A 25,967-nucleotide genomic window follows, 5' to 3' on the forward strand; every position below is an offset into this window, starting at 1 on the left:
AAAAATAAAGTTACCCAAACTTTCTATATCTTATCACCACTCTACAAATGTATCTCATATTTTTATCTATAAAAAGAAACGGCTGAAAACCCCTCTTGGGGCGTTTCAAATGGCTATATCCATGGGAAGATCAGACCCACCATGGCTACCATAAGCGATGAGGAAACATCTGTTATCTATTATTTGCATACATGTTTGATACTGCATGAATATACTGTATGTATGCACAAAAAGGAAATCGAGGCAGCATTTTCTTCTAATCCTATACTGTATGTATGACCATCTTGAACTGCTAAATAAAACCCTGTTCTTTCTTACTCAAGGGGGGGGCCAAGATAATTCCCCGATAAAACTGCAATATCTGTCATGAGATTGCTGTCAGTGTAAGCCAAAATATAGTATATATAGTCAATGAAACCTAATGTGCCCATGCAGAGCAAGGTTATCCAAACTTGCCAATTTATGAGAATTGTAACAAAATGACATACATACAGACTAGCATTTCATTCAGCTATCCAATGGAGGAAACGTAGACAAATTCTTCACTACTAGACTCTGAACACGTGATGTTCTGGGGGGTAGAGGCACAAGAAGCTTAATGACTACAGATAAGTCAGTGTTCAGATTAGCTTCAGCAGATCTCAGCTAACAGAACACTTTAAACCCATTCTTAGTTATTGCATTAGGGGGAAAAAAAATCTATGCTGATTAATACTACTAACCAAAAACCTCAGAAGAAAAAACAAAAAACAAAAACTTAAAAGGGGTACTCCGGTGGCAAACTTTTTTGCATCCATACTATGGCCACAAATCCTGGACTGACCACAGGTCTGGTGAACTGAACCAGCAGCTGTATAGGTCAGAGCCATCCATGGTCATACCCAGGATTCACGTATGTATTATACTTGTGTTAATCCCACCTAAGTGGTATTCTGGTTTTAGAGAGAAAAGTTTATGCATAGTATAATGAAAAATTCTAACATTTTCTTAAATACATTTGGTCAATATCTGTTATTAATGTAGTCTCTGAACTTTCATTATCTATAAAGGACGAGATGTGATAACCACACAGGCACATGGCTGGTCACAGTCCAGTTATCAGGGAACTAAGGAATCCCGCATGTAGTTTGTTTCCAGTCTGTTTTTGATGCAGTATTTTGTACAAACCCCAAGACTGGATATAGGAGAGAGAAGTTTGTCTCTTTTATACTTTTTCCTTCCATTTGGACCCAGCCCTCTCCTTGACTTAAAAAAAAAAACCGGCATGTTGGATTCCAGCGTTTGTCTATATGATCATCACATGACTGGGACATATTTTTATTCTCTGGATGTAATACATTTTGAGAACCTTTGTTAACGAAGATGACAATCTATCCCGGTCATGTGATGACCACACAGGGGCAGGTTTTAAAATAATAATGGGGGACATTTATCAATGTTTGCTTATGTATTTTTTTTTAGTTATTTTTTCCCTTCAAATTTTTTGCGACTTAGTCAACTGGTTTCAGCCTGTTGATAAATTTCTTTCACGTAAGCAATTTTTTTTTTGCTTTGGTAGTGGTTTTCTCTGCTCCATGTCTGAGTTGGAGTTAATTTAGTAGGTTTTTCATGCGATGAGACATTTTTGCGAATTTCGCACTTGATAAATCTCTGACCACTGCAAAGTCAAAAATCACTTTTTGCTTTGGTAAGAAACTTTTTTTTTTTTTGCTTAGGGCACTGCACAAAGAGTCAGACTTTTTTGCGACAATTTTAAGCAAAAAAACAAAACAAAAACAACCTACTAATTGCTTTGATAAATGTCCCCCAGTATCTTTCAAAGAGTTCTTTGAAATTGCTTAAGGTTTCATCAAACAATGATTAAGCTTAATACACGAAAACCAGAATACACCTTAAACATCTATTTTTAACAAAGAGTGTAGGTGTCGCACAAAGCAACACATTAGATTGACTGGTTCAAAATATTAAAATTTTTTGTTTTATTTACTCCTACAAGGGGATTTACCATAAGAATATTCCAATATACCCATTCCTGTTATACTTTCGCCATGTATTGGGCCTTATGGCATCCCCTGCCTCTGGGATGGCCTAACAGGAGTACTATGATGGCATACCAGGGGGCCTTCATTAGGTATCCGGTTGCCATGACAACCCAGTGCCAGCACCCAACTAGACTGCGCTACAGGGGAATGGGAGTGGCAATCAGGTGACCTAGTACCCTCCTTCTGTTTAATAATTTAGATACATAGGTCACTAAGAGGTTAAACAACTGACACCAGCTGTGTCTGGAACAGGCTCTGTATACTTCCTTGCGCCTTTTGCCTTAAAAATGTAAACCAGATGGTGCTAAGAGGTTAAAAACTAAAACAAGTAATTTGACTACTTGCTATACACAGTAAGGGTTCATTCACACTACAGAATATCCGCTCAGATAACTTGCGGACAAAGACTCTGTGGGCAGCAGGCACCGGAACATATTCATCCTTTTGGCTGGGGCCCTGGAATTTCCGCAGCAGGGTGTCTGCTGTAAAAATTCCATAGTTTGAATGATGCAGCAGAATCCCATTGAAAACAATGGAAGGCAGCTGCACTGGATTTTCCGTAGCAGGACTTCTGGAGCAGAATTCTGCTTGTAAAATACGCAGAGTGAATGGGCCCTAACACTTTCCGTTCAGTCTGTGTTAACGCGTAGCATTTTTACCACAAACAACCGAAAGCGCTCTAAAAATGATCCATTTTACAGCCATTTATGGAATCATGACACAATTTTGGAAAATTGTGGTAAAAATGAAATACGTGAACACAACCTTGGAACAGTTTTTATAAAGGAGAATGTATGGTTTTGCTGATCAATCCAGTTGTTCCTGTTGTAGCATCTAGGAGGGGGTTCTCAACTTTGGACAATACCTAATGGTTAGAAGTATCCCTTGACAATAAGCTGCTCACAGTTGTCCCCCTGTCAGAACCCCTAGGGGCCACATGTAATCTGTAGGTAAACTGGCAGTAAAAGTTTGGTTACTCTGTTGCGCCACCACAGTGATCAGGAAGCATTACGCAGTGACTATTCATATGAATGGGCTGTTTGTGTAATGCAGGTGATAAGGATCCTGAACTGATCATGCCTGTCTACTACGATCTCAGAATTCCCCAATAGGGTATAATAAAATAGTTTTTTTTTAAAGGGAAAACCCTTTAAACATAATCAGATCCTGTCAAAAAAAATGTCCATGCTTAAAAGGTTAGTGCTATAACACAGTGTCAGTAAAGTAAAAAACAATTGAGCAAGTCACTTGCTAGACTATGTTAAGAAAATTACCAATGGATGAGCAGGTGCAAAACAGCCAGTTATATTGTCCTGAGAAGGAAACCATGACTAGTAGGATTGTAGGCCCCCTGACATATTAGTCTGTGTTACTGTACAGTACCACATCTAAAATGAATAAAATTAAAAACTATACATCATAACTCCAACATATAAAAACTTGGTTTACTCTTTAAAATATTTTCGTGTTAAACTGATCGAAATATCAAACTTAAAAGAATAAGTATAGACTCTCCGGTCACCTGGTAGGAAGTTGTAGGGTTGTAATAATATATTTTACACCCTTTCCCTGCCGTGCAAATGCTCAGTATAGCTGTATGCTAACAGCCACCTGAAAATGAACATGCTGCAATATTCTATAATGATAATCTAAGAGTGAGCAAAACAGACTGTACAGCCGTTCTTCTGCATACTGAAGTGTCGTCTTTGATATGGATTTATGACATCACATGCCTTCTTCAGAAGTCCACATAGCTTCATAAATCAGGGTAATAATCCATTGTCATACCTTGCTCACCCACATGAATTATCTGCTTGAACTCCAGAATCAGAGAAGAAAATGGCTTGTAAAGATCTCCAAGAACGATGGGTAGGTGCAGATTTAGGTGGAGAACTTGCAGTTTTGTAGTGAAGTGGTGTGGGTATGCGAGACGGTGACTTATCTGGCTGGGTATCTGCTCGTGGTCGGATCTTTGGGCGTAGTTTAAGTTTATAAATAGAAGGGATTCGATCTGGTCGCTTTAATGTTTTCTTGGGTCTCATCACCACTTCGCTGGACTTTGCATCTCCCTCCTGGACCACAGAGTTCTCCTCTGGCTCAGCCTCCTCCTGGAGGTCTTCAGCCGCAGGTGGGCAGGAACTATCATCTGAAGAGCTAGACAGAGCTGGAAGCCTTCTCCATGTAGATGTAGAAAGTGTTGCAGTATTTCCATCTGTGCTCTGTTCCCTTCCTCCTCCAGCAATGTAGAAGTTGAGTGAGGAAGAGGATGAACTAGAGGAACAGTACGCAGAGTCTACAACAGCTGGCTCATTCGAAGGTGGACTAAGCAACAGGGAAGCTGCTTGTGTTCCCCCAGTGTTTTCCGATGCCCCCAGAAGTCGTGAATTTTCCAAGAACTCTTTCTCAAGACTGCGATAAATCTGTTGTTCATGACGAACATCCAAAGGTGCAGGTGCATATCCCAGCTGTCTTCGTGCATGAGATTTGGGAGGTTCTGTTTGAGTGCGACTATTAGGAAGCTTAGAGTTTGCAGGAGTTGTCCATGAATGTTGCCCCTCTTTATCTCGTGTAATAACCAAAACAGTTTTTTTGTTAGCTGGAGGCCCTTGACTTCGGGCCCGTCGAGTAGGACCTGTAGGACCTTGAACTCTGCCACGTTCAGGCATAACCGGCTGGGATGGCTGAGATCGCCTTGGTACAGGGCCTCTATCCTGTGACTGGCTGCGTGCTATAGAAGAGCGAAGTCCTGGTCTCAAAACATCAACTGATTTTCTACCAGCAGGGGCGCTCTGAACAGATGAGGCAGAAGAGTCACTGTCACCAGAATATCTCCGGGGGCGAGGAGGCCTAGCAGAGGAAAAAATAAAAGGGATTAAACAAAAGGGTAAAATTTAGTTTAATATAAATAGAAAACTAAAATGTAAAAGAAAAAAGGAGGAATAAGTGAACATTATGAAGACACAAAAAAAATAAAAAAAGGGTATAGAGTTAATATTACTGTAAAGTAATACTAGATACAGGGCATCTGGAAAGTCTTCAGCTCCCTTTACTTTTTTTTTTTTTCACGTTTTGTTACGTTGTGGCCTTTTGCTAAATTCATCAAAATTCAAGTATTGCTTCATTAATTTGCACTCAATGCCCCATAAACAGAATGATAGAAATTTTTAGCAAATTTGTTTATAAGGAAAAACTACATGTTTGCATGGACATAAGTATTCATACCCTTTACTGAGTACTTAAAGCACCTTTGACAGTGATTACAGCCTCCAGTCTTCTTGGGTATGAAGCACACCTGGATCTAGGGATATTATGCCATTCTTCTCTGCAGATCCTCTCAAGGCATGCGAGTTTGGATGGGGAAAGTTCTTGGACAGCAATTTTCACGTCTCTCCAAAAGATGTTCAAGTCACAGCTCTGACTGGACCACTCAAGGAAATAAGAGTGTCCCTAAGACACTCCTGTGTTGTCTTAGCTGTGTGCTTAGGGTCTTTGTCTTGTTGGAAGGATCAGGTTGTCATGAAGAATATCTCTGCACTTCGCTCCATTCAGCTTTTCTCCAGTCACCCCTGCAACTTGATGCAGTCACCACCATGCTTCACTGTAGGGATGGTATTGGTGAAGGTGATGAGCTGCTGACTGGTTTCCTCCTGACATGACATGAGAATATAAACAAAAATTCAATTTTGGTTTAATCCAAGCAGAGAATCTTGTTTAGGAGTTTCCGGTGCAAATTCCAGACTTGCTTTAATGTGCCTTATTGAAAAGAGATTTTTGGGCACTGGTGGAGTGCTGCAGTAAAATTTTACCTTCTGGAAGTTTGACCAATATGCACAGGATATCTTTGGAGCTCAGCCAGGTGACCATTGAGTACTTTGTCACCTCTCTTTTCAAGTCCCTCCTCCCTGAATACTTTGGTGGGATGCTCTCAGGAACTTTCAGTGCAGCAGAAATTGTTTTGGTTTGTTTGTACCCTTCTCCAGATCTTTGTCTTCACACAATTCCTTCTCAGAGCTCTACAGGCAGTTCTTTCTAACTCTCGAGCTCAGCTGTTAGACCTTATATGGAGTGGGGTGTGTGCTTCCCAATCATCTCCAGTCAGCTGAATTTACCACAGGTGACTCCAATCAAGGTACAGAAATGGGAGGCCCCCAGAGCTAAACTTCTGTCATTGAAAAAGGGTCTCAATACTTATTAAAAAGGAAAATATTTGCGTGGACATAAGTTTGCAAATATTTCTAAAATTTCATTTTCACTTTGTCATTATGGGATATTGAGTGCAGATTTAGGTCTTGTGCATTCCGTACATATGAATGTTCCGGTGGGTGCAAGGATTACTGAGAAAAGCACTGTCTTGTAGATGGAAATGCACGAAAATTCCACCGTGTGAACATAACCTAATGGGGGAAAACTTTATTTTTAATTTTAAGCACTAGTCAGCAACATAACAAAACCTGAAAGTCGAAGGGTCTGAAAACTTCTACAATGCATTTTATGCACCAATAAGCACAAATCGACTATAGAAAACTGATTTAATTCTTGTGTGCACAACACAAACAATTAAATATTTAAAAGAGAGAGAGAGGGGAGTGTCACACTCTGCGAGGCCCTAAATAGAAACACAGCTAAAGTAAGTTTTCTTTAACCCAGCACCTTGTAGATAAAACCTAGAATGGCTAGGAAAATGTGCTTTACTGAGATTTTACTTCTTGTGGGAACAGTGATGCTTACTAGTAGGGGCTGGAAAAAAGGTGCAAGGTCCTTCAGAGAGACAGAGGCTGTTTTGTGGTGGGTATCACACCTAATTAAAGGAGTTCTCCGGTGCTTAGACATCTTATCCCCTATCCAAAGGATAGGGGATAAGATGCCTGATCGCGGGAGTCCCGCCGCTGGGGACCCCCGGCATCTTGCACACGGCACCCCGTTTGTAATCAGTCCCCGGAGCGTGTTTGCTCCGGGTCTGATTACCAGCGACCACACGGCCGGCGGTGTGTGATGTCACGCCTCCACCCCCGTGTGACGTCACGCTCCGCCCCTCAATGCAAGCCTACGGGAGGGGTCCTGACAGCTATCACACCCCCTCCCGTAGGCTTGCATTGAGGGGCGGAGGCGTGACGTCACACACCGCCGGCCGTGTGGTCACCGGTAATCAGACCCGGAGCAAACACGCTCCGGGGACTGATTACAAACGGGGTGCCGCGTGCAAGATCCCGGGGGTCCCCTGCTTATCCCCTATCCTTTGGATGTCTAAGCACCAGAGAACCCCTTTAATAGAGAGGAGAACCCCCACCCCTCTCTGGTACATGTATCACAATAAGGCATATGAAATAAGGATGTCTAAATTATTTTTTCCCCCTATTTTTGTCTTCTGGGTTAAAGAATTTTACTTTATCTAGAAGAAAGCAGAAACTGTAAAAACAATTAATACAAAGATATACCATGTAATCACTACTATGACTTGAAAGAACGGGTACGACCACTAAACCTAAAATACAGAAAACCATTATACTGAACTACATACAAAATATTTTATAACTTCAAAAGGACAGAGCAACAAGGAAACATTCTTTATTGCAAGTTTTTTAGTAAGTAATTAAGCCTGCTTTTATAATATTCACCAGCTGGTATACAATTGATCACTATTAGACTATGGTTTCGCATAGGGTGAGATGTATCAACCTGTACAGAGGAAAAGTTACTGAGTTGCCCATAGCAACCAATCTGATCACTTCTTTCATTTTTCAGAGACCTTTTCAAAAATGAAAGTAGTAAGCTGATTGGTTGCTATGGCCAACTCAGCAACTTTTCCTCTGGACAGGTTTTGATAATTCTTCCTCATAATATTCTGGTCAGTATTTCTGAGCCAATACCAGGAGTCGAACCAACAAGAAAAAAATAAAACTAAAATAAAAACAGTGGAGCGGTACCTTTTTCAATATTTTGTACCAACTGGTAAAAAAAATACTGACAAAAATGAAGATGAAATACTATGGGGTGAGTTTATCATTCTTCTCCACCTCACTATCCATGGCCATGATGAACCTACCAGTGTAGTAAAACAATTGTTGCCTGATGTCCTTACCTGCGTTTACACTAAATCTACTTTCTGGATTGGCGAGTGCTGTAGCATTCTTTGTGGATGTTTTTTAAAAACTACTGTAAACGGGTCTTAAAACTCACTACACTTAAACCACACCTCTTTTATACAGAGCTCACACTGCGTTAAAAGTTTTCAACTTTTGTTTTCTTTATGCCTGACAATAGGCATACAAGCCTTAAAATGGGTATTCCAGGCAAAAAAACATTTTATCCCCTATCCAAAGGATAGATCCTGGAGAGGATCGAAACGTTGCTGCTTTGTCACATTTTCTGATGGAATAAATCCACAATTGTGGAGTGCTGCACTGGTTCATGTTATATATTATATATACACATATATAATAATATTATATATAATAATATATATATATATATATACACACACATATATATATATATATATATATACACACACATATATATATATATATATATACACACACACATATATATATATATATATATATATATATACACACACATATATATATATATATATATATATATATATATATATATATATATATATATATATATATATATATATATATATATATATATATATATATATATATTATATATAGACACACACACATATACATACACACACACACACACACACACACACACACCCCGTATTTATCGGCGTATAACACGCACTTTTTAGGAGAACATTTTTAGCCTAAAGTCTACCTGCATGTTATACGCCGATAAGCCGATGCAGTTCAATGATTTAAAGCGGGCGCTTTAAATCAATGAACTGCAGCGGCTTTGCAGGTGCAGAGACCGCCAGCGCTGACGGCTTCTCTGCCCCTGCCTGCCCTGGGCTATCGGTGCCGCTGCCCGTTCTCTCCCCCTGACTATCAGTGCCAGGGGAGAGAAGCAGCGCCAGCGGCGCCGACAGACAGGGGGAGAGAAGGGGCAGCGGCACACATTGCCGGCGCCGCTGCCCCCCCATCCCCGGTTGCATAATTACCTGTTGCCGGGGTCGGGTACGCGCTGCTTCAGGCCTCCGGTGTGTGTCCCATGCGTCGTTGCTATGCGCTGCACGGTGCGACGTAATGACGAGTGACGTCATTGCGCCGCGCCGTGCAGCGCATAGCAACGACGCAGGGGGCACACACCGGAGGTCTGAAGCAGTGCGGACCCGCCCCCGGCAACAGGTAATTATGCAACCGGGGATGGGGGAGGCAACAGGGCAGCGGCCCCATTGCCGGCGCCGCTTCTCTCCCCCTGGCTATTGGCGCCGGCACCGATAGTCAGGGGGAGAGAACGGGCAGTGGCGCCGATAGCCAGCAGGAGAGAAGCGGCAGCAGCAGGGCTCTAGACCCCAGGAAAGGCAGGGGGAGAGAATATATATATATATATATATATATATATATATATATATATATATATACACACATACCGGGATATATATAATACATCATGATGCGGGTAGGATCCATGTCCTTGTGTGTGTGTGTATAATATATTATATATATATATATATATATATATATATATTATTATACACACACACACACACACAAGGACATGGATCCTACCCGCATCATGATGTATTATATATATCCCGGTGTGTGTGTATGTGTGTGTGTGTGTATATATATACACATATATATATACATATATATACAATATATGTACATATGTATGTATATATATATATGTATATATATGTATATGTATATATATGTGTGAGACAGCACCGGGGACCAACCTTCGTGCATGTGAAACACCCAGGCAGCCAGCCTGGTGTTAATGTGTGCAAAGTCCAGGAATCACAGCACCAATAGGTCTAGGATCTTCATAAGCTGGTTTCTTTATTCACCCCAAAAATAAAACGTTTCGGCAACAATAGCCTTTATCAATAGCCTTCATAAGCTGGTTTCTTTATTCACCCCAAAAATAAAACGTTTCGGCAACAATAGCCTTTATACACACACACACACCGGGATATATATAATACATCATGATGCGGGTAGGATCCATGTCCTTGTGTGTGTGTGTGTGTGTGTGTGTATAATATTATATATATATATATTATACACACATACACACACACACACACACACACAAGGACATGGATCCTACCCGCATCATGATGTATTCTCCTATCCCGCTTGCCAGTGTGCTTGATCTATAATTCAATCAGGGATGACCCTGCATATGTTTGTATATACATACCTGTTCTTTGTATAGTAACCGGCACTTATACGGGTTAATAGGACGGAGGAACAGCAACTCCCGTGGGCGTAACTACCCACGGGAGTTAACCGCGCCCAGCTATGACGCGGCAGCTGGAGCGCGGCACCTGATCCTCCAACCCGGATGTGACGTCAGACGCCGCACGCCATTTAACTCGGAGCGAGTCTCCGAGTAGTTACCGCTCAGCCCGCTACCATTGAGCAGGCTAGAGCGGTGATCTCTCCACCGGGAGCACCACAGTGCTCACTGAGTCCTATCTCCAGACCAGGCATAAGGTAATAGTCTTCTGAATTGGAATAGTTGGTCTTGTTAACAGCAATGGGGTTAATCTTTGTATTTGGGACTAATGTGTTTGCACCCACATTGTTTGTTTATCTTAGGTAACATCAGCCCGATCGGATATTCAAGTCCCCCTATACCATGGGTACACGGACCCTGAAATGTTGGGTATCGTGAGTACCTTGGGGAGTATTTGAATGATTAAATTAGTGTCTAACAATAATTTTCTTGTGCATGTGAAAAATAGACTGCAATGTCCCATCACCAAGGGCATATTTAGAAATAGGTTGACACTAGGAGAGATCACTATGTTTCTTTGGTTTTTGTTATAATATCACGGTCTGTGTAACAGTGGTAACAAAATTTTTTTGCGTATGATGCACCCATGTGGAATAGTGCATCCGCAACTTTTCATTGGACCTAATTGATACCTGTGTGGATTCAATTCCATATGTATTTATTGATTCATGTTTTGATTCTTCTTTTGGATATCTCAAGCTATAATATGTCCAATTGTTTCCCCTGAGGACTCTACTGACACAAGCAGAAGAAACGCGTAGGGAATCTAGGGGTATATAAAGGAAATTCTAGGGTCAGGTTCCTGTGTGCGGCCGCTCTTCTAAGGGCGATGCAACACTTGCCAAGAAGGGAGGTCTAGGGTGAGATATAGGGTGAGTTTAGAAATAGGATTACATCCTTGACGGCCCACACTCACTGACTATCCCCACACATACCTGTACCCATTTTCACAACTGTGCTTAATCTTCACCCTTGTTTGATCAGCACGTCTATCACTACTATCACAATTATCTATTTGTGTATTTGGTCCAAGCTCCATTTTAACTAGTCTAATAAAAGTTAAATTTTATGATTTATGCATTTCCTCAATAGAGATTGTTTTTGATATTAATGCGGGGACTACTTTATAGGGGGTCCAGTATCCCTTTTACTGCATACTGGTGATTATTTAGTATTACAGGATCACTACAAGTAAACCACCACTTGCAAAATATGTAACAGCAATCCCTGAAATAATCTAGACAATCTGCTAACCCTTTATCTACAGAAGGGACCCATGCATTTGCTGTGCAATTATGAGCTTCTTGTTTTCATTCTCAGGTCATTTTGTACAAAGCACAGCTTTGGCTTGATTCAATTGGGGCTAGGACAGGGTTTTGTTTTTTTTAACTGGTGTGCCTCCAGCTGTTGCAAAACTACAACTCCCAGCCTGCCCTGATAGCCAAAGGCTACCCCATTGGTCCCCTAATACCCAGGAATGCTTGGCTAGGCCAGGCTCTCATGTTCTGCCTCCCATACACATGATTGGTAGGTTAGTCCTACCAAAATAGTCAGGTTTGGCCAACATATATTTCTAATGGTTATGTATTGGGGGGGGGAAGACTTACGTCAACCCTATTTTCTGGATATGAAAATGAATAAAAGCAAGGCATGGTGCTCTTTTAGAGATGCCAATAGTCACACGCAGATACACTGGGAAGGGAGGAAGCTGTATGTGAAGCTGTAATGATCCATCACAGATTAAATCCTCTAAATCCAGGACTGCATAACCATGGCTGCAATGGACCGTTTCATTCACTTTTGAAAATTAAAGCTTTTTTTTTTTTTTTAACTGATTTTAATACCATTGCTTATCCATCTTCGTCAGCTAAAAACCCTTTAAACTTGGCAGTATTTGCTACAATCTGGCACAGAGAGAATAGCAGGGATTTATTATAGCCAATATACTGTACATAGCAGTTCTATAAACGTTACTGAAATTAGGGATCGACCGATATCGGTTTTTTAGGGCTGATACCGATAATCGGTGCAGGTTAGGGCCGATAGCCGATAACTTATACCGATATTCCGGTATAAGTTATCGGCTATTTAACCCCCTGCGACACCGCTGCAGATCATTGATTTAAAGCGGGCGCTTTAATTCAATGATCTGCAGTGGCTTTTGCGGGGCCATAGGCCGCCGCCACCACCCGCTTCTCTCCCCTACCTGCCAGGGTGCTCCGGGCCATCCATCGTTCCTGTAGTGTCCGGGGGCGTTCCAGGTGGAGGGTGGTCCGGTCCGGGCTGTCCTTCTCCGGTGGGCCTCTTCTCCACTCCGGGCAGGCTCCGGCCTAGTACGCTGCATAGACGTCGCTGCGCAGTGACGCCCGTGCGCAGCGACGCACCTGACGTCACGGCGTAGCGGCGTCTATGCAGCGTACTAGGCCGGAGCCTGCCCGTAGTGGAGAAGAAGACCGTGGGAGAAGAAGGACTGCCCGGACCGGACCACCCTCCACCCGGAACGCCCCCGGACACTACATGAAGGAAGGATGGCCTGGACCACCCGCATTACGGGTAAGTTTAATCTTTTTATTCACTCGGAGGGTGGGGGAGGGGCCCGACCGGTATAGCGGTATGGGAAAAAATCCATACCGGTATACCGCCTAGCATCACGGTGGGGGGTGCAACGCGGTGCGGTGCGTCGGAGGTGCGGTGGGTCGAGGGGGTGGCGGTCGCGGTGCGGGCAGTGCGGGGGGCGGGGCATTATCGGCTTATCGGCAAGATAATTGCCGATACCGATAATGCCCAAAATCATGATTATTGGCCGATAATATCGGCCATACCGATAATCGGTCGATCCCTAACTGAAATATTTTGCAAAATGTATGGGCGAATGAAAAATATGTCATAATGACTTAATGTGGAACTGTGGCACAATATTCCATTACAGAGAATGTGTCATCACAATATGACATATCATTTAAATCATATTTTTATGTTAAGTATATTTTAATGAGGTTTCCAATTTTAAATAATCCTGAAGTTTTTATTCTGGCCCATAGGTTTAGACATAAGCTGACTGTATAGAGAAAGCTTTTCAGCAGTGTCCTACTTACAATTCACTGTAAGCCTGACATAGATAGATAAGATGGGATCAGGTCATTTACATTAGGCGATAGCCACAGCTCCCTTCTATCTCTATGGACAGTGACCTCAGTTCACAGAGCATGCCTCTTCAAAAGAAGTCAATAGGATCAGTTCCAGTCCATGTGGCTGCTGAAAATCTCCTCTGTAAATACTTTCAAATAGGTTTTCTGAGCATTATAAATGAATGGCTTATCCTTATGATCAATGGTGTATGGACACTAAGCAAACTTCCCAGATCAGCTATTTGGGTGAGCTGTGGCTCAGGGACCGAGACAATGAACAGGACCAAAAGCCATGTACTGGTTATGGTGCAGTGGTGGCACTAGGTTACTGCAGCTCAGCTCCTATTCACTTCAATAAGAGCTAAACTGCAGTAATCCAGTGTCACCACCACCACAGAGAATTCAGCCATCTGCTTCTGTCCCCATTCACTGCATGTGTGCCAGAGACCAGAGACATGGCTTTCATGTCAGGGTATCACTGGATAATGCCCAAGAAAAACCTTTAAAAGGGATATTCCAGGGAAAAACTTTTGTTTATATAGCAACTGGCTCCAGAAAGTTAAACAGATTTGTAAATTTTTTTAAAGAAAAAAAAAGAGGTAACCCAGGCGCTCCTAATGTGAAATGTGATTATAAAATAGATGCACAAAAATAGCTGCTATCTCCAATAGAGGTCCCCGTCTCCTCTATAATAGGGAAGAATCCACAAACAGTCTAATAGAAAATACCGTATTTTTCGCCGTATAAGATATATTTTTCTTCCCCAAAACGGGGGAAAAGTTGGTGCGTCTTATACGGTGAATACACACCTATCGCAGCGGTCCCTCCGGCCATCAACGGCCATTCGTGATGATGCCCTGTATTAACCCTTCAGACACGGCGATCAAAGCTGACAGCCGAGTCTGAAGCGAAAGTGACACTAACCCGGCTGCTCAGTTGGGCTGTTCGGGACCGCCACGGAAATCGCGGCATCCCGAACAGCTTACAGGACACCGGGAGGGACCTTACCTGCCTCCTCGGTGTCTGCTCCGGGCCGGGATCCCCTGCATGGCTGGCACTCTCCTTTGACGTCATCACGTCGTCGCGCACGCCGTCCCGTCATCCAATAGGAGCGGCGTGCGTAGCGACGTGATGACGGCAACGGAAAGCGTGGATCCCGGGGAAGAAGACGTCCGGAGCGTGAACGCGGCGACAGCGATGGAGCGACATCCAGGGCAGCAGTGACGGGTCCGGAGCGGCGGGGACACGTATTACCTCCTATACCAGTGGTCTTCAACCTGCGGACCCTTCAGATGTTGCAAAACTGCAACTCCCAGCATACTGGGAGTTGTAGTTTTGCAACATCTGGAGGTCTGCAGGTTGAAGACCACTGTTGGGTTCAGAATCTTTTTTTTTCTAGATTTTGCACCTTTAAAATTGGGTGCCTCTTATATGCCAGTGCGTCCTATAGGGCAAAAAATACGGTATATAGGATAAGTGCTGTATGGGACTTGTAGTAGATTAAGATAAAATATGGACAGTGTGTTTTGTAAAATTTCTTGTGCACACTTGTACACTAGTGATCAACCACAACTGTTGTGGTTGATCACTAGTGTACAAGTGTTCACAAGGAATTTTACAAAACACACTGTCTATATTTTATCTTAATCTACTACAAGTCCCATACAGCACTTATCCTATATATTTTCTATTAGATTTGTAAATTACTTCTATTAAAAAATCTTAATCCTTTCAGTACTTATGAGCTTCTGAAGTTATGGTTGTTCTTTCCTGTCAAAGTGCTCTCTGATGACACGTGTCTCAGGAACCGTCCAGTTTAGAAGAGGTTTGCCATGGGGATTTGCTTCTAAACTGGGCATTTCCCAGAGACACGTGTCAGAGAGCACTTAGACAGAAAAGAACAACCTTAACTTCAGAAGCTCATAAGTACTGAAAGGATTAAGATTTTTTTAATAGAAGTAATTTACAAATCTGTTTAACTTTTTGGAGCAAGTTGATATATAAAAAAAGTTTTTTCCTGGAATACCCCTTTAACAGAACAGAAGCTCAGGCAATATGGCTGCCTCTAGAATAAAGTAAAAATGTAATAGCCAAATGTTTCAGTATTTGGATCTAGTCTGTAGGAAAAAAATATATAAAACAGAGGCAACACAATCTCTTTAAATTTACTTAATCAAAGTCCATCCTTTTCTATTGTAGCAGGCCCAGTCAACTAGAGATCCAATAAGTTTAGGAAGCGCTCATGTTGTCACAAGCTACATAAACTATGTAGTGAATATAAAATGCTTTTCTTGCTCTTTAGATGCAAAAGCAGAAAAAAAGTTGTTTGACTGGAGGATTATACTCTGGGTTTCATAGCCCCATATAAAAGGAGGTCACCATTTACAATGTCTATCTTCAGCTGAAGTGGTGCACAATTCCCTGCAGTGCTAATACTTTACCATCTGGCAGCCTGACACAAATCTGATCTGGCCTGATGCTTCCTGCGTGAACGTGTACAGTTTAGGAAAAGGAACAATAATGGTCTGGGGCCATTTCATGGATTGGGTTGGGCTTCTACGTTCTGGGAAATCAGCATATAATAATATTGTAGAGAAAGGAGTGCTACAGTTCAGGGAAGAACATATCCTGCATCACAATGCAAGTAAAAAGCAGTAAGTCTGTGTTTAGAGCAGAAGAACTACCAATTTGTCCTTGAATTTTTACATGTTCCAAGTCAGTGGTACCAACACTTCAGGTTTTTACTGTTTTACAACATCTTTACTCTGTAGATTTAGGGGAATCCCAGAATGTTTTCTTTGAGGAAGTTACTCTGTCATCTAATTTTTTAGCTTTTGCCATGAAAAGAATATAGTTAATACCAAGTTTTAATCGAAGTTATAGGTACTTCCACTACTTACAGTGCAAGTATATGTAAGACAGATTGTTCCCCAAATTACTTTCTGTTCATACAATGCAAATTTCAGCTACGTGTGAATGTACTGTGTATGGGGAAAAACAAGTTACATCAGAGATCAACTCATATTACATTATCTGATGCTTAGGACCTCCTTTAGCCATGACAATTTTGCTTGCCAATATTTCATGTATGTACCTAGAATTGATGACCACCAAAAGCTGAACTTATCTAGAATGAATTACTTAGAATTACCGTATTTTTCGCCGTATAACACGCACTTTTTCTTCCCCAAAACTGGGGGGGGGGGGGGGGGAAAAGTCGGTGCGTCTTATACGGCGAATACACCCCTATCGCGGCGGTCCCTGCGGCCATCAACGGCCCGGGACCCGCAGCTAATACAGGACATCACCGATCGCGGTGATGCCCTGTATTAACCCTTCAGACGCGGCGATCAAAGCTGACCGCCGCGTCTGAAGGGAAAGTGACACTAACCCGGCTGTTCAGTCGGGCTGTTCGGGACCGCGATTTCACCGCGGTGGTCCCGAACAGCCCGACTGAATAGCCGGGTTAGTGCTTACAGGACACCGGGAGGGACCTTACCTGCCTCCTTGGTGTCTTCTCCGTTCAGGGATCCCCTGTATGGCCGGAGCTCTCCTTCCTCGTCGTTGCGTACGTGCGTGCGTAACGACGTGATCGCGGCGACGGAGAGCAAGGATACCCGGCCAGCAGCAGAGGCGTTTTGGAGCGACGGGGACAGCGATGGAGCGACATCCAGGGCAGCGGTGACGGGTCCGGAGCGACGGGGACACGCGAGTATTACCTCCTATGCAGTGGTCTTCAATTTGCGGACCTCCAGATGTTGCAAAACTACAACTCCCAGGTTGAAGACCACTATTGGGTTCAAAATATTTATTTTTTTAGATTTTGCACCTATAAATTGGGTGCGTCTTATACGCCGGTGCGTCCTATAGGGCGAAAAATATGGGTACTTTAAAAAAACCTGCTTCTTGAACACTTAACTATGATGATTAAGTTTACTAGAAGACCTTCTCTATTGCTGAGATGTACACAATAAGGTATATGAGCAATGCTGTATACCTGAATGAGTTAATTCCGGGCATTCCGGGGCGCTCCTTATGAGGCACTGTTGTCTTTGAGGTGCTGTTCAGAGAGGCAGTTGGGCCTGGAATGGATCGCTGTGGAGTGTTTGCTTCCAGATTCGGAAGATTTCTGGGCAAGCCTTCAGAATAACGTCCACGGGAAGGGCTGGAAGTGCGGTTATGAGTAAGGTTAGCTGCACGTTGTGGAGAAAATGGTATTGGGCGGGATGCTGGAGCTCGATGGGCTGTGGATGGATAAGAGTAAAATTACAATTAGACTGGTGAACCTTCCACCGAGACAATGCTACCAAATCTTCCTCTATCATGTTATAGATCAGGAGCAGCTGGTTGATATATAGTTTTGTGGAAACAGATTATAACTTGTAACTTACTGCTTGAAATTCCTGCTCTCTGTGCTTTTGTCCAGTGGGTGGTTCTATTTAGTGATTGACAGCTATCTCTATGCATATTAAAAAGGGGTACTCCAGTGGAAAACTATTTATTTTAAGTCAACTGGTGCCAGGAAGTTAAACAGATTTTTAAATTACTTCTATTAAAAAATCTAAATCCCTCCAGTACTTATCAGCTGTTATATATATATATACTACAGAGGAAGTTTTTCTCCTTTTAAAATGTATTTTCTGCCCGACCACAGTGCTCTCTGCTGACACCTGTCTGAGTCTCAAGAACTGTCCAGAGCAGGATATGTTTGCTATGGGGATTTGCTCCTGCTATGGACAAATGTGTAAGCAGAGAGCACAGTGGTCAGACAGAAATGAAATTCAAAAAGAAAAGAACTTCCTGTGTAGTATACAGCAACTGATAATTACTGGAAGGATTAAGATTTTTATTTTTTATTAAGTAATTTACAAATCTGTTTAACTTTCTGGCACCGGTTTATTTAAAACAGGGGTCTCAAACTGGTGGCCCTCCAGATGTTGCAAAACTTCAACTCCCAGCATGCCTGGACATGCCCAGACAGCCATTTGCTGCAGCTAATGGCTGTCGGGAATGCTGGGAGTTGAAGTTTTGCAACATCTGGAGGGCCACCAGTTTCAGACCCCTGATTTAAAATAAGTTGTTTTCCACCGGGAGTATCCCTTTAATGAAGGGAAGAATGCCAGTCACTGAGTAGGACCGCCCACTGGAATCCAAAGCAAATAAAAAACAGTTTTCCCATGAATAATTTGCATTAATAATTAATACAGTTTGTTTTGTCCAGCAAAACTATAAATCAATGTGCTTAGCTCCTTATGTTCTATAATAGCATAAAGACTGGGTAGCATGTTCATGCTGATAGGTTCCCTTCAACAGTTTGTCAACACTCAAATTGGTCAAAACCTTGTATATAAAGTTTTACTTATTTATTGTATAAAGCTAGTTCCCATTCATCCCCCCCTTCCTCTATTTAGTGTATGAGGTTTTCCTATTTAGGCTCTGTTCATGTTCAAGGCTTTTGTAAAAGCTTTCCTTTCTCCATATGTCACTGTATTAGCAGACATTGGCAAATGCTCATATGTTATAGAGTTCCTTGCTTGCAAAATAAAAAGACAAAACCTTTTTGTGGGATGCTGCATAGAAAAGTGCAGTTGGCTATACAGTAAAATAAAGAGTTATATTAATGTATAAAAATGCATTGAGTAAATGACACCCTATGGACACATTTGGTATATATGCTGGTAGCTTTTCCTGGCTCATACGTCAATCATAGATTTCTTACGTAATGTGTTCCAGGCCTCAGATTGCTGTTTGATCTGGTTATATATACGTGGTATTCATGTTCTACAGTTTGGTTAATCTAACAACAAACTGCAAATATGTGGCGAACTATATCATGCAAAGATTGATAGTACTGGAGCACATCATCCAATGCAAATATATGTATTACTTCCCAAACAAATGGACATTGTATTTTTTTAATCACCCATTTATATCCTAAAACATGCTGTCTATTACTACATATACACTGGAGATCAAAATTTGAGAAAAACACCCAGTTTAGTAAATGTCAAGGTCATAGTGTAGTCCTATGTGAATATATCCTAACATGAGTAAAAAAAAGCAGCATATTAAGCTTATTTCATAAATTGTATTTATTCTAAAGCACAGAATAAAAATGTAAATGAGATCATTGAAAAAGAACACTGATCAAAATTAGAGAACACTTTCAGATACCTACAATTGATTGGTGTTAAAGGAAATCTGTCATCAGAATCACCTGCACTAAACCTGTTACACAGGCTTGTAGTGCGGGTGATCCTGATTAAAACGCTCCTTACCTGGTTAAAAACGGTTCAGTGGTTCTTCAGATATCTATATCTTTAGTTTTCTGTTATTCCCTGGCTTGGGACTCAGTGGGAGGTGTTATCATCTGGGACTCGGCCACACATCATTCTAGCTGGGCGGAGCTGCCGCCCGGCTCATGAATATTCATGAACTTATCCTCCTGGTCTAATTCTTCTTTCTCGGTCTAAGTTCATGAATATTCATGAGCCGGGCGGCAGCTCCGCCCAGCTAGAATGACGTATAGCCGAGTCCCAGATGATAACACCTCCCACTGAGTCCCAAGCCAGGGAATAACAGAAAACTAAAAATATAGATATCTTAAGAAGCGCTGAACCATTTTTAACCAGGTAAGGAGCGTTTTAATAAGGATCACCCGCACTACAAGCCTGTGTAACAGGTTTAGTGCGGGTGATTCTGATGACAGATTTCCTTTACTCTGGCAACTGGTGCTAATTTCCTTAAATGGACACTGTCAGATACCAAAACTTTTTATATGTTGTAAAGCATGCAAAACAAATAGGCTTTGCAATTGTTTTCATTAGAAAATGTTTAATATTTCATACTGAAAAAGCCAGTCAAACAGCTTCCCCCCAGCCTGCTTGGACACATACTAGTCCTGCTGTGTCCATGCATCATCACCTATGTCATGGACACACTTCCTTGATTGACAGCTGTGAGTGCAGGGCTCACAGCTGGATGAAAAATCCTCCCACTGCCAGCTTGTGTCCCGCTACTGTCAGTGAGGACAAGCTGGGAGTTGTAGTTTTGCTAATGCTAGGGGATATGTGAGCAGACAGCATACTGAGGGAGGGGGCAGAGACCTGCAGTGAGGCCACGCCCCCTCCCTTTGAGAGGAATTCAGACTAGTGAGCTAAATTAAAAGTGTAATAAAACATTAAATAATAAAGGTGGTAGACACAAAATTTTGATGTACATGGTCAGGATTAGGTACTGAGTGATATATTAAAAACTAAAAAAAAAAAAAATGTTCGTTGGATCTGACAGGTACGCTTTAATGATCTGACAAACCCTATTTAACTGGCAGCCTAACGTTCCAGTTTTCACTGACTTTGCAAAAACGGAGTGCTGTTCCTGTGTGACTGAAACCTTCCGGCAGCAGGTTGTCCAGATGAAGGCCAAAGGGGTGACCCATAGCAAAGGAAGTTGGTCTTTCCAAGTCTGTGATTTCTAGAATATTGCATCTTTACAACATCACAAACTCATTCAAGTCCCCCAAGAAGGCTGGTCACCCTCGAAAGACAAATGCAAGAGAGGACAGGATAATATGGAGAATCTCCATGGGTGATCTTTCAACACTGCAACTGGAATTACTCGCCAGTTCAGCACTGAACAGGGTAAGGATCTGTCTCGTCATACCGTGTCTCGACGTTTAAGAGCATTTGGACTTAAAGCCCTTTCTGCTGTGATCAAACCTCTCATTAGCAGAAAGAATCAAAAGGCTAGACTCACCTTTGCTGAGGAGCATGTTGAGTGGACAGGGGAGAAGTGGTCCAGAGTTCATTTTAGTGATGAAAGCAAGTTATATTTATTTGGGTCTGATGGGAAACATTATGTTCATCAACAAACTGGGGAAAAGACTGAACCCAAAGTGTGTAAAGAAGTCAGTGAAAGGTGGAGGAGGAAGTGTCATGGTTTTGGGAAGGTTTTCTGCAGCAGAAGTTGGACCTCTCATACAGCTACATGGCAGAGTGAATACTAGTGTGTATCAGAACCTTCAACAACACTTCGTTCCTTCCTTGCGTTCATCACTCAATCAGCAGCAATTTTCATGCAGGACAATGCCCCCTGTCACACAGCAAAATGGGTAAAGCAGTCCCTTGAAACTTAAAACATTGAAACAATGAAATGGCCAACCCAGAGTCCTGATCTAAACCCAACAGAAAACCTCTGGAAAATCCTTGGTGACAAAGTTATGGCCAAGAAACCCACAACAGTCACAGAACTGTAGAAGAGACTGTAAGAAGAGTAAACCAAAGTCACACCAGAGCAGTATGAGAGACTAGTGATGTCCTTTGGGGCGCGCAGATGTGCTGAATTCATTCAAACTGATTGGTGACTGTTGTAACCTTCAGAAAAACTTACAATCTTTCTCTGTGTTACAGTCATGGCTGTTCTCCAATTATGATCACATTTTTTGAATAAAGGCTTTATGTTGATATATTTTGGTTACTTTGTAAAACACTGTTCTAATGGCATGGTGTACCCCTTACAAAAAAAAAAAAAAAAAAAAAAATCAATATTGATTACATTATTTATGAAAAAAAAAATCAAAGGTTCATAAATTGTTCTCTAATTTTGATCTCCAGTGTACATGTGTTTTTCAGCAAAAGTTGTTTTTGCCATTTTACATAATCAGAATAACTGGATTTTTATAATAACATCTCAAATGTTTCAATATCCTAGAACCCAGTGTTCTCATTTTCCCTACAACAGTTTTGAATTCGATATCAAAGTTATAAAAGCAATTATTCAGTGTTCCACGAAGGTGCCGTATATACTCACAAGCAAACTGGCATCTGCAGGGATCATGTTTGTCTAGATAATGCTCTAGAGTATCCCATCCTCCCCCAACACGCACCATAACATGATTCCTTAGAACCTACAAGAAATGAACATGTTAATCTGATGCATTTTACAGTGTCTTCACATTCATGCTGGCTCCAACCTCAAAGTGGGCCTAAAACATCTAGTGATATTCTTTAGGTTAGGACCCATAGACATAGGTAGTGTTACTGGGGAAGTGATCTGTACAGAACAGGAAGTCTCAAGTTAATTTTAGGCCTAGTGGCCAGAATGGAAACTGCATGATTTTAGGATTATAATATAAATAGTAAAATGGAAAATTAGAAGAAAAAAAAAAAAAATATGGTGAACATATAAACCTGAGTTAAACAATAGGTCATTTTCTAATGACACATTCCCTCTAAGGAACTTGCTACACATGTTGCTGTGGCTGTCTCCCAAGCCAATGTCCTCAAAAGGGAAAGGAAGATTTTCTACTCATTTTAGCCACTTCTACATCAACTACCAGAGCTCTATCCCAACACAAAGAATCATCTTCTCCAAAAAGGAGAGGCTTGTGTATAGATTGGTTCACCATATCCAGTAACATGCTAGCAGAAGAAAGCATTTAGGAGTGTTACATTGCACATGCAGAATCTGTGTTTTCCGGACAATCGCTGTCGGGCTGACCCGCACACATTGGATTTTAAGTGAATCTACTGAAATCATTGGAATCTGCACACATTGCTGTTGAATGTGCATTGACGTCAGCTACAAAAAAGGTGCAGGTCTCAAATAGTTATCCTAAAGAGACCAAACATTATTTATGCATGAAGTCAGAAGAGAGAATGAGGTGGCTTCTCATCATTCCTAAATTATTAACTTTACAGCTCCAGTTTCACATTTACTCAGTCACCAGTCTCATTGTCAATATTCAATGAAGGAGACTGAATTCATTAACCTATTCACTACAGACGTAAAGTCTGTCCAGACATCTTAATTGACAATGTATCAAACAACTGTCGGCAGTAAATTAAAATAATAAACTATGTATTTGTAATGAGAAAATAATTGACTTTACACTGCCAAATAAAAACAAAAAAAAAAATTAAAACTCTAGGGTAGGGTCGTGTTTAACATGGTAGACTTTACAGATTTACAGCTAATAACGGTATAATCTATGAGAGTGATGTTTTTAGCAGAAAATACCCAAGCCTATTTTAAGAAATATTGCATATTTTCTATTCTATTTTATGCCCATCATCTTGTCGAATCTGCATGGAATACACAGTCTTCTGCTTTGATTGATCTGAACTATCTACATTTATATAATTCATATATACAGTCATGGCCGCAAATTTTTCTAGAAAATGAAGTATTTCTCACAGAAAAGGACTGAAGTAACACATGTTTTGCTATACACGTTTATTCTCTTTGTGTGTATTGGAACTAAACCAAAAAAAATAAAAAAATAAAATAAAAAGAAGAGGAAAAAAAAGCAAATTGGACATAAAAGGTCACCAAACTCCAAAAATGGTCTGGACACAATTATTAGCACACTTTCACAATTGTGGATAAAAAAAAAAAAAAAGGATTGTTTCAAGCATGTGATGCTCCTTCAAACTCACCTGGGGCAAGTAAAAGGTGTGGGCGATATATTTAAAAAAATAAATAAAAATATCACACCTGAAAGTATATAAAAAGGAGAGAAGTTCACTTAGTCTTTGCATTGTGTGTCTGTGTGTGCCACACTAAGCATGGACAACAAAAAAAGAGGAGAAGAGAACTGTGAGGACTTGAGAACCAAAATTGTGGAAAAATATCAACAATCTTAAGGTTACAAGTCCACCCCCAGAGATCTAGATTTGCCTTTGTCCACAGTGCACAACATTATCAAGAAGTTTGCAACCCATGGTAAGGTAGCTAATCTCCCTGGGCATGGACGGAAGAGAAAAATTGATGAAAAGTGTCAACGCAGGATAGTCTGGATGGTGGATAAGCAGCCCCAAACAAGTTCCAAAGATATTCAAGCTGTCCTGCAGGCTCAGGGAGCATCAGTGTCCGCGCAAAATATCCGTAAACATTTAAATGAAATGAAACGCTATGGCAGGAGATCCAGGAGGACCCCACTGCTGACACAGAGACATAAAAAAGGAAGACTACATTTTGCCAAAATGAACTTGAGTAAGCCATAATCCTTCTGGGAAAACATCTTGTGGACAGATGAGACCAAGATAGAGCTTTTTGGTAAAGCACATAATTCTACTGTTTACCGAAAACAGAATGAGGCCTACAAAAGAAAAAAGAACACAGTACCTACAGTGAAATATGGTGGAGGTTCAGTGATGTTTTGGGGTTGTTTTGCTGCCTCTGGCATGAAATCTGAGGATTATCAATGGATTTTGGGTCGCACTGTACAGCCCAGTGTCAGAAAGCTGGGTTTGTGTCCGAGATCTTGGGTCTTCCAGCAGGACAATCAGGGAGACTTATCAAAACCTGTCCAGAGGAAAAGTTACTGAGTTGCCCATGGCAACCAGATTAGATTGCTTCTTTAATTTTGAAAAAGCCTCTGCAAAATAAAAGAAGCGATCCGGGACTTCCTGTTCTGGCGCCATGTGGTAGACACGCACCGTGAACCAGCTCCGCTCCCCTCCTGCTTTTAATCCCGACTACCTGCTATTTCAAATCTGACGAGCCGGCTTATTTGCCGAACTATCGCAGGGGGAACGTGTATGGACCGCTACCTCCTCAGAATGGGAAGCAGACAGCGCAGTAGAAGCCAACAAAAGACCCCAGGGCGGACTGAAGAGGCCGACAATATGGCAGAGTCCCCCCGCTCCAGCAGAGCAGTCTCACCGGCACGATCGGACGCTGCACATTCGGATGGTGGAGATGACCGGGACCTATTCCACATTGACTATGCCAGGTTGGCGGTGGAGGTGGCCAAGAGACTCTCCACTAACTTACAAGGTACTGTGGCATCATCGGTACAGGCCTCCCTTCAACTGCTGCAGGCGGAGGTTCAGACCCAGGCGCACCACATTACTGAAACGGAGGTCAGGGTGGCCCAGGTGGAGGGGACTAGGGATCGACCGATTATCGGTATGGCCGATAATCACGATTTTGGGCATTATCGGTATCGGCAATTACCTTGCCGATAATGCCCCGCCCCCCGTCCCGCCAACGCCCCCCCCCCCCCGACCCACCGCACCGCGTTGCACCCCCCACTGTAGTGCTGGGCGGTATACCGGTATGAACCGGTCGGGCCCCTCCTCCCCCACCCTCCGAGTCAATATAAAAAAATTAAACTTACCCGTAATTATGGGTGGTCCGGGCCATCCATCCTTCCTGTAGTGTCCGACGGCATTCCGGGTGGAGGGTGAACCGGTCCGGGCTGTCCTTCTCCGGGGATGCTCTTCTCCACTCCGGGCAGGCTCCGGCCTAGTACGCTGCATAGACGCCGCTACGCCGTGACATCAGGTGCGTCGCTGCGCACCGGCGTCACTGCGCAGTGGCGTCTGTGCTGCGTTACTGGGTCGGAGCCTGCCCGGAGTGGAGAAGATGACCCCCGGAGAAGGACAGACCGGACCGGTTCACCCTCCACCCG

General features: G+C 42.2%; 1 protein-coding gene across 2 annotated transcripts in view; it reads right to left on the reverse strand.

Moving 5' to 3' along the window:
* Nucleotides 1–3,835: 3,835 nt before the first annotated feature.
* Nucleotides 3,836–25,967, reverse strand: part of GAS2L1 (growth arrest specific 2 like 1) — a 34,357-nt gene continuing 12,225 nt past the window's right edge. For both annotated transcript variants that reach the window (XM_056528721.1, XM_056528720.1), the window contains exons 4-6: nucleotides 22,361–22,457; nucleotides 17,550–17,796; nucleotides 3,836–4,889 (exon numbers count right to left, since the gene is read on the reverse strand). In XM_056528721.1, the coding sequence (XP_056384696.1) occupies nucleotides 3,836–4,889; nucleotides 17,550–17,796; nucleotides 22,361–22,457 (1,398 nt within the window). The remainder of the gene's footprint in view (nucleotides 4,890–17,549; nucleotides 17,797–22,360; nucleotides 22,458–25,967) is intronic.

This window comes from Hyla sarda, chromosome 1 (genome assembly GCF_029499605.1).
Source record: "Hyla sarda isolate aHylSar1 chromosome 1, aHylSar1.hap1, whole genome shotgun sequence".
Taxonomy (NCBI): domain Eukaryota; kingdom Metazoa; phylum Chordata; class Amphibia; order Anura; family Hylidae; genus Hyla; species Hyla sarda.